The sequence below is a fragment of the Montipora capricornis genome, chromosome 4, assembly GCF_036669925.1.
Source record: "Montipora capricornis isolate CH-2021 chromosome 4, ASM3666992v2, whole genome shotgun sequence".
NCBI lineage: Eukaryota > Metazoa > Cnidaria > Anthozoa > Scleractinia > Acroporidae > Montipora > Montipora capricornis.
Genome location: NC_090886.1, coordinates 42,045,403 through 42,055,402, shown reverse-complemented (window position 1 = coordinate 42,055,402; position 10,000 = coordinate 42,045,403). Strand labels below are relative to the sequence as shown.

Genomic DNA, 10,000 nt, shown 5'->3' with positions numbered 1-10,000 from the left:
TTGAATCTGGGTCATTTGGAAACAAATCCAAACCAAAAGCTAGAATGGGATTTGAACCTGGGGCAAACGCACACAAACCCAACGCCCTAACTGCTGGACCACGCTGCCTCCGAAAATTATTTTATTGAAAACAATTATTTAATTTATTTTAGCAAAAGTGGCAGCAAAGTGGCAACTGCTAACTCTTATGTTTTGAAAGAGCAAATGTGGCTGTATTGGTTGCAATTTCGAGCCCTGTACAGTGTCGTACTTAACACTTAGCATAAAGCGACTAGGAGCCCCTGGATGGGATGCCAGTCCACCACAGGGTTACCCCCAGCATTAGATTTGCCGGTAACCATTTATACACCTGGGGCCCGTTTCTCGAAAGTCCCGAAACTTTACGGGCCATTTTCGGATGTCACAATTCCCTTTGTATCTCAAGAACGGAGAGGATTTAAGGCGTCAAACTTCACAGTTATTTTTCTTTTTGTTATCTTGAAAACTTAACAAAAGATCGGCTTTCCAAAACAAGCGGTTGGCAGTTTCACAAATGGCTTTTCGGGCCCGAAAAGTTTTCGGGACTTTCGAGAAACAGGCCCCTGGTTGGAGAGAAGCACTGTGAGAGTAAAGTGTGTTGCCGAAGAACACAAAACATGTCCCTGGCCAGGACCCAAACCCGGACCACTTAATCGGGAGTTGAGCACACTAACCCATTAGGCCACCACTCCTCCCACGAGTATGTTCAAGTGAACAGTTCTATGCAAGTGCAGTCCGATTGTCTGATCCTCGTTAATTAAGCAGTCTAACTTTCCATTTCATTTCTTGAGGACCATGCAACACACATAGCTTTACGTTTTTTATTGTATTTTTCCCTCCAGCCTGGAGAGCTAGACAAAAAGTGTAGTGGCCTTTTGGAAAAGAAATGGACATCAGTTATCCGTCTGCAGAAAAAGGTTAGTGTTTGCACATGGAAAACACTGTAGTGGTTAGTGTTTTCTACATGGAAAATTTGGAACTGGCTCTTAGGAAATGGGGTCTTGTTCCATTTTGAGGAGAAGCCAGTTTGCTTCTGTGTGATAGGTTTGTCCTGCAATCATAAGCTGGTGACACATAGTTAAAAAATTTCCATGCAACAGATGTAAAAGCCTATTCTCAACAAATATTCAATTGCTTATATGGAACTGTACTGTGAAAAAGTAAGTTGACAGTCTTGATTCTCAACTTGATCCTCAATTCTCACAAGAATCGAGGAAAGACAATAGAGAATCGAGTCGAGAATTGAGGCAAAGGAATCGCGAATTTAATGAGCTGGTTACTTGACTGATTCCTTGATAGACTAATAGCACAAACGCAACTGGGAATACGAATAAAAGAAAAGCCTGCCAAAGTTCCTCGGAGAATGTTGTTCGGGAGTAACGCAGAAAACTGAGCGAGTTTAGCCCTCTTTTGAATCTGGTTGCTGAAGTTGGGAAAAAATCACAACAAACGACACTATTCTGTGCGATTGTGGAGGAGATGATTATTCTACGGCTGTATGATCGAAGCATGCTCGACAATCACACGGACTGTAAACAGTCTTTGACACTATACACCAGACCGGAGTGGCATTTTAAGCTTACACCGTAGGCAGTTTGTAGACCTTACTTGATACATGGAATCAGTAACACTGCAGTAGCAGACCTTTCTGGAGACAAAGGTCCTCTGTATACAAGTATGTTAACTTCAGATTTACAAGAGCTGTTTCTTTGAACATAAAAGTAATTCTGCAATGACTTGCTTGAGACCCCGAGTTTCATTGCCCAGCCTTGTTTGTTTATTCCCGTACAAGAAAAATCAACAGTCACTGGGATCAGGTTAATTGGGGAAATATTATTTACAAAAAAGGCAGGAGAAGAGAAAAAGGCAACATTAATGCCCTTCTACGAACTCCCAACTTGAGGTATCAAAAGTTGGATGGAACAGCTTTTGTTACATATACTTGTACCTGCAATGATGCCATTCTCAGTTTAGTTCGCAACGCTTGTTGTTTTCAAAGAATGAAACCTGATACTGGTGAGCAAGTCTAGCACAGAGATTCTACCACCAATATAATATTATTTTCCTTCAGATCATTGCATTTAAGGACGGTGCCTACTACTGTTATCAATTTGAGAAAGAATGCCATACATTGCTTTGTATTTTAACGCTTTTTACAAATATTATTCGTGAATTATCTTTGAAAAATGCATGGTTACTCCCAATTTTCTTTTTAGATTTCAATAACACTTGTTAAGATCTACATTTCCTGCATAATCACACACCGGGGCAAAAATACCTTTAATTAGTAGGCACCGTCCTTAAGAAGAGATGTAAAAATACATGAATCATTGCGTTACTTAGTTGGCCGGGCAGTATGCAAACATTTCTCAGTTTACATTGGAAATTTGCAAATAATTATTGGATTCATGATAAAAGCCATGGCATGGTAAAGCTCACTGTTTTGCTTTTATATTAATCCACAACATAACATTGTAGTTTTGAAGTGAGGACTCACAGGAACGATAGCCGTTCATTTTCTTATTAACAGTTCCTGTTGTTATTTAATCGAGGAGTAACGCTTTTGCGAAAGTTGAATCAAGTATGAATAATTGACAGTGTTTCGCATTGGTGATTTTGCGAGAATCGAGGATCAAGTTTGATTTCGAGTGAATCGAATCTCGAGTTTGATTTCGAGTGAATCGAGTCTCGATCCTCAATTCTTGTGAAGATCAAGTCAAGACTGTCAACTTACTTTTGCACGGTATTGGATAATGTCAGGCTGACTGCTAAAATTGATAATTAACTGTGTCGACTCAACATAGAGATGAGCTGTCTTTTGTGTAACAAATTCTGACTTTAATTTATTAATTGTTATTCAAGCAATTGAATATTCGTAGATCAACAAATGTTGAATGGTGTGTCACTAGCCTATACACGAGCTAATCTACAAGACATAAGCTTTGCAGCTGTTCCCGTAGAGGTTGTTCGAGTAGGCAGCAATTTGGCTGGGGAGGAAGTATTTAAATACAGAAATTCTTTGAATGGGATACGCTAAAGGATTTTCATTCTAAACCACTTCACTTGAATATTCACATACCTGATACTTAAAAAAAAGAGGTGGGAAGGTAGCTAGAAGAGCTCTAAAAATAACTAGAACAGACTCATCACCTCCTGCAAGGCCTTTTCATTTACATACTTGCGCAGAACACGGCAACCCTTGATGAGCCTTGTAAGCTTGATGGCAAGCTTCTGGAGTTGGTGAACAAATTTTGCTACTTGGGCTGCATAGTTACATAACCCTGAGTCTTGATGAGGAAATTGACTGCCAGATAGGCAAGGCAGCCTCCACCTTTGAGAAGCTGACACAAAGGGCCTGGAACAACAAGTACCTAAGAACAGACATTAAAATAAGAATCTATGCAGTTCCGAAACTTGGACCATCTACAAAGGCCAAGAAAGGAAACTTAACTCCTTTCATCTCTGATGCCTCCGAAAAAGCCTGAAAATTAAATGGCAAGACAAGATACCCAATGCAGAAATCCTGAAAAGAGCAGATGCGACCACCCTTATGAGCATCCTGCTAAAGAGACGCCTGAGGTGGCTAGGGCACGTCCACCACATGGATTGTAGGCGTATTCTGAAGTACCTTTTCTGTGGAGAACTAGCCAATGCCCCTCGCCCTCGATGTTGTCCTCACTTGTGATACAAGGATGTCTGTAAGGACAGCATGAGAGTCACTTGCCGCAGACCGCTCCAAATGGAGTGCCACCATCCCACACGGCGCAAATCAGTATGAGGTAGACCTCATACTGTCTTCCTCATACTGTATAGCAGTTGCAGTGGATGAAAAAGCAACTACTGACTGTTACTGTAAATGAAGTTTATTAGCTCTTGTAACATAACATGCCATGAGCAATGACAGGAGTATTTCATTTACTTGAGAAGTTTTTTTTCTATGTTTTTATGTGATAATAATTAAGGGCTTCCAGGGAATTTGGTTCAAGCGCCATTTTCCTTGCTTGCTTTATTTCCCTCCCTCCCATACTCAGGATAAGGATTTATTAAACACACTTGTACTTTTTAGGTAATGGATTTAGAGGCTAGGTTATCGGAGGCAGAGAAGGAGGCTAACACAGGTAAGTCCTAAAATAACACAATAGAACTGCCAAATTCTGATTGGTCATACATATAAGTAACACAAGTAATTTAGATTTTACTCTAGATTAGCTTAAGTACATGGAAAGCATATATTTAGGGGTTTCAGAGCAAAGTACGATTCTAGAAGTTTTCGTGGTTTCAAAAACAGTGCGGAATGGCAGAGAAGGAGAGAAAGGAAGGAAATGTGAACAATTTTTTCAAAGTGTGGTTGTTTGTCTTTTCCAGCTTCCCTACTCTCCCTCTTCGCACTTGCTCATTTTTTTCACAGAACCAAAATATCGAGAATGTAATTCACAGTCTTTCTTTGATTGTAAATGCAACTAAAATTCTGCCAACTCTGGCTAGTTCTGGGTAAGTACTGAAGATGTTTCCATATCTTAAAAAGGCATCATTTGTGCATACAACATATTTATGTTTCATTTGATCAAAGCTTAAATAATTGATACTGGAGGAAGAGGAAAATTTTGGATTCATTTGCTGTTTCGTAGGCTCTGTGTTGACTAAAAATCGCTCTCCAGAAGACTGGATGCCTAGACCACCAGAGAGGTGAGGAATTTAAGCATTTCTGCATAGGTTGTGTGGAGATCATGTGTTTTTATTCTTGCATTGGGAGCCAGTAATCTAACTGCTGTAGATATAAAATTAATAAAATTTAATGTCTTGCACAGTAGAACAGAATTAATTTTTTGTTTGATTTTTGTTCATGGGTCTTCCATGATTATTATATGAAACAATAACATGGGAACTCTGGGCTAAGACCACAACTGGTGAGTTCACAGTAACATTTTGAAGGGACATTTTAAAGCCAGGTCGATCCAAATCTGCAGGTCAAAATGGGAATTATGGTATTATTGAGTATATTTAATGACTTACATGTATTGAGTTGGCCTGCTGCAGTGATTGACAGTAGTGTTCATGTAAATGAACCCCTAGATACAAGAGGAGCAAAAATGGTTATTTAATTTTTGTCAACAGATATGCATTGACTGGTCACAGAAGCCCTGTCACCAAAGTTCTATTTCACCCAGTTTACAGGTAAGATTCAAAATTATCCCTTCTACAATTAATTTTATTTCAAAGCTGGATTCTGAGGTAAGTTTTTTTTTCCTTTTTAGTGTTATGGTGACTGCTTCGGAGGATGCAACAGTTAAAGTGTGGGACTATGAGACAGGAGATTTTGAGCGCACTCTGAAGGGTCATACAGATGCAGTACAAGATCTGTCATTTGATCACACAGGAAAAATTTTAGCTTCATGTTCAGCTGATATGTCCATAAAATTATGGGATTTCCATGAATTTGAGTGTGTGAAGACATTAACTGGTGGGTGGAAAGTTGATTTTGTAACTCCTTTAAATGTGTTGTGAGCTACCGGTGTTTATTTTTATGCAAAGCTCTCTTGAGATATGCCTGTTGTGGTATGAAACTAAAGGTGCTACAGCATATACAGTACCGCTCAAAAGTACCAGTCTCGTCTCGTTTCTCGTGAGACGAGTGTCTCGTCTCTAGAGACGAGAGTCTTGCCTCAAGAGACGAGACACTCGTCTCTAGAGACGAGACTCTCATCTCGCAAGAATCACTGAAGCGGCAAGATTGGCATATAAGAAGTACGATGGTTACACGAATGTTTGCGAATTCAAACGACAAAACGACGCTCATGGCGAGCGTGAAACTTAACTTGAATCAAAATTACAATAATGTTATAACCGAGAAATATATCATGCCAATTGGCAACATTTCAGTGCCGTGGCATTGTAAACAGATCTCTGTGAATTCTTGAGGAACTTTGCTTTCCGAAACACCGTATGAAATTGAACGAATTCAGATGGTTTGTGCCAAATTACAACTGTTTAGCCCGCAGCTCGTTACTCCCACATTTAAGTTGATCCGCCAACACGTTTTAATGTAAATAACTGCAAGCAAGTAGAAAGTACGTATACAATAAGACTTAGCTGCTACGGTAAATGAAAACAAACTCGAGTTTTATGACTTCACTTTTGAGAATGTCATCCACAAAACTTAATTCATTCAACAGTGAGATTATTTCCACTGTCACGCAACAACAACAAAAAAAGAAAAATTCGAAACCGTTCACTGAGAAAGGCGAAGAACTTGAACTGTTGTATGAAACAAATTCATTTTCCATTTCCACCTCTTCAATTCTCAGGTCTGTGCGGTACATCTTATCTAAGTTATTTGTCGAAGCGTTTCAGGCAACTTAAAGTAATACAGTTTTGTGAAGATACACCGCGGTCGACGAACGTTTGTCATGAAAGCGCTTATTTTTCGTTCATGAATTAAACGATGTGTATGAACAAATCTCCTAAAGTCGCGGCTACACAAGCAATTTTTTGCTTGCACCGGTGATGCGATTTTTTAAAATTTTGTTGCGGGTGGAGCAAGAATCCTCAGCTGATCCAGAACTTTCTAACATGACTCCCTACCGTTACCTACCTACCGGTACCAATGCAGCACCACTGTTACCATAGCTACTTACCCCTTCATCCGTCTGTACCCAGTCCTAGCTCAGGTAGTCTTTGGGGGTATGAACAACAGAGAAACCCTAGCTGGCATGCTTAACGAACACAAATAGTAGGGCTACGTGTTGTTTGCCCTGCAGCAGAAAACATTTCGTTCATTCTCATTATGTTAGTAACAAAATCATGAATAATTGTTGAAAAATGTTTTTCCATTTCTTAACCAGGACATGACCACAATGTTTCTTCGGTGACGTTTCTTCCGTCTGGAGATTATTTAGTATCCTCATCTAGAGATAAAACTATAAAAATGTGGGAAGTTGCTACTGGGTGAGTGCACTGAATTACAAAAACGCTTTTCAATAATGCTTCTTGTGTTTGCATACAGTACTTGTACAGTGTGCATCTCTTCTAAATTTTGTTAACTTTGAAACTCTGCTGTGTCATTCTTTGGCAGATTTTGCGTCAAGACTTTCCAAGGTCACAGAGAGTGGGTCAGGAGGGTACGAGTTAGCAATGATGGTGAGTGCTGTTAATAACTACAACAGGTTTTTACCCAACAGGAATTTTGTTGGCACATCGCAAAGATTTCAGGGATGTTGATTGTGTAGTGACCAATCAAAGTAAAGCTCAGAGCAGAAAATGACATGCTGTTTGCTATTACAGTGGATTTCACAAAACTTTTGACAGGTGATTTGCGAATTTCGTTGTAAATTCCCAAAGTTCGCTTTGCGCCGAAGTTAGTGAGAATGTGGCGAAGTTTGTTGATATTGCTTACCCGACAGTAGTCTTCACCACTGAACATTCATTACAAAAATGCATTGTCTGCGCAAGCTGCTAAATTACTGGATAAGTCTATTTTCATTTCAAGAGTCAGTGATTCTTGTGGAATAACGATAAGTTTCTTGAAAGAATATAAACCAAGATCTTGTGTTAAGCTGTGGCTGATTTATGCATGCAACAGAACATATTTTAGGCAAACAAACATTATTCTCTACCTGTTTGTTTTGTATTTCACTGCTGTAAATGCTTGGAGTGGTAGTTTTACAAAACTCCATTAATTTTAAATATTTACACACCGTCAGCATACCCTGACCAAGTGTTACCATTTCCTCCTTTGTCTTCAATATTCCTTCTGCAAACGAAAATATCAACAATTTTGGCAATGGTTTGTTTCGGAAGCTTAAGTTCCTTTCCTATTTGAGATGGTCGTTTCCATTCTAACCAGCTTTCAATAATTTTCTGCCAAACAAAACTTTCGCGGTGAAAGGAATTCATTTCAAAACAACAACCAAGAGCATCAGTGCATGTATACATGTAGTTCAATCATTCAGCTCTGGAAAATTACCTGCATATTAAGAGAAAGCTTGTTGGCTCTCAGCTCTGCTTCAAAATGTTTTTCTCCAGTCTTAATCTGCTTAAAATTCATGTGATTTGATTTACAGTCTCCACAAGTAAATGTAGTGTCTAGCTCTTGTTCTCACCTTGGTAAACCAGAGACCAATGAAGTGATGGTGACGAGGAACTGCATGTTTAACCAAAGTCTTGTATAACCTTTCTTTTCTTACTTGTAGGTTCTTTGATAGCAAGTTGTTCTAATGACCAGGTGAGAAAAATTGTGTTATGTACAGTCGTCACTTTTTTAAAAGCTGTACATGTAGTTATTTCAAGATTCTTGATAAACTTTGTTTGGGTCTTGAGTTTGGGCAAAAGCATTTGGAGTGTAGGAACGGTAGAGCTTTTAATCAATAATTATTCTTTTGTAGTACACTGTAATATTAATCTTTGTTGGTTTGGGACAGTGGAGTGGCAACCATAACATCACAAGAATGGTGCTTTACACATGTACGAACCTCTACATCCACTTAAACCTGTTGCATCCTAAGAGTAAGGTTTACAAGTTACATGTAGGTTTACCAGTTTCAGCACTTGGACTCCTTCAATTTGACTACTGTCTGTTTTGTTGGTATGTGGTCTCATCGATAAGTCGCGACCTCCCATGTGGCAGCCTGATGCTTATCCAACTGAGCCACCAGAGTGCAGTTCTGATTTTACTCTAACGCCAGATGATTTTTTTCATCAACGGGGGCTGCTTTAGGGGTCAATGGATTAAAGTGTGTGCTTTAGTTTTTCATGGGGCCCATACTGGAGTCACCAAACAAATAAATGATAGCACTGTCATGTGGCCATCTTAGGAGAGAAAGGGTTAATGTGTGGTACAATGAATTACCAATCTGTGGTATGGCGCAGTGTAATTTTGAAGAGACTTTCTAACTTGGACATCATACTTTTCAGACAATCCGTGTGTGGGTTGTGTCGACAAAGGAGTGCAAGTGTGATCTGAGGGATCATGAACATGTTGTAGAGGATGTATCCTGGGCCCCAGAGACGGCTAACTCACACATTATAGAAGCTGCTGGAATCGAGGTATTAAAATAAATTATACCCCTTTTGATCCTACGTGCTACACTTCTAATATTGTCCATTTTAAACCCGCTGAAAGTCTTGGAAAAACTGTTTATTTTTCTCTTTCTGGCTTGTGAAAGTAAAAAAATCAATTCCGCAGAGTACTGTCACAGGGTTTATAGTGGAAAGCAGGTAGCAAATTGAAGCTAAAGTGGTCTGTTGATATTCATTCTGAGAGTGAAAAGTGTTAACTAGATTTTCTGCCCTTCCTTGGTTTTAATTACTACATGTAGTTTACCTTCAAAGTTTGTTTTTTCTTTGTTGGCAAAAATGTTGAAAATAACTATTTTGTTATGATTTGAACATGAGGAAAAATTCATAATAAACTTATTTGCTTGCTATCCTAAGTGTCAACTGAAGTAAGTATTTCATGTTACCTGGTACCTGAAAATATGACCCTTGATTCTCCATGTTTTCAAAGGTAGATCAAGTCTTGATAAATTGTTGGCATAACTTTACTGGCACTGTAGGAATGAAGATACTTAAGACCTTAGACCACTGGCAGTCCCATCTCTGTCAGTGGAGCCACCCACTTTAGTCATCCTCGCGAGCTGAAGAGCCCCCATTCTTCCCTCACCTTTAAAGCTCGCTTGGGTGACTAAAGCAGGCAGTTCAACTGAGTTAATAGCGACTGCTAGCTCGTAGCCTATGAGATGCTTGAATGCATCGTTATTTATTTATTCGTACATGTTTTGTACAATTTCAAAGGGTGCGAAAAGGGGAGGAAATCCTGGACCATTTCTTGTGTCTGCATCAAGAGATAAGTCAATCCGAATGTGGGATGCTAGCACAGGAGTGTGTCTAATAACACTGGTAAGTTATAGTGCATATGACGGATTGTGTGGTACACTAGTTTCTGGTGTGTAACAAAGAGATTGTAGCCAGATACCTGTGACTTTGT

General features: G+C 39.3%; 1 protein-coding gene across 2 annotated transcripts in view; it reads left to right on the top strand.

The window, feature by feature from the left end:
• The window catches only part of LOC138046990 (lissencephaly-1 homolog), a 15,978-nt gene that overhangs the window by 1,981 nt on the left and 3,997 nt on the right, over nucleotides 1–10,000 (top strand). For both annotated transcript variants that reach the window (XM_068893643.1, XM_068893644.1), the window contains exons 4-13: nucleotides 861–935; nucleotides 4,085–4,136; nucleotides 4,647–4,704; nucleotides 5,134–5,193; nucleotides 5,274–5,479; nucleotides 6,861–6,963; nucleotides 7,091–7,155; nucleotides 8,208–8,239; nucleotides 8,929–9,060; nucleotides 9,808–9,912. In XM_068893643.1, the coding sequence (XP_068749744.1) occupies nucleotides 861–935; nucleotides 4,085–4,136; nucleotides 4,647–4,704; nucleotides 5,134–5,193; nucleotides 5,274–5,479; nucleotides 6,861–6,963; nucleotides 7,091–7,155; nucleotides 8,208–8,239; nucleotides 8,929–9,060; nucleotides 9,808–9,912 (888 nt within the window). The remainder of the gene's footprint in view (nucleotides 1–860; nucleotides 936–4,084; nucleotides 4,137–4,646; nucleotides 4,705–5,133; nucleotides 5,194–5,273; nucleotides 5,480–6,860; nucleotides 6,964–7,090; nucleotides 7,156–8,207; nucleotides 8,240–8,928; nucleotides 9,061–9,807; nucleotides 9,913–10,000) is intronic.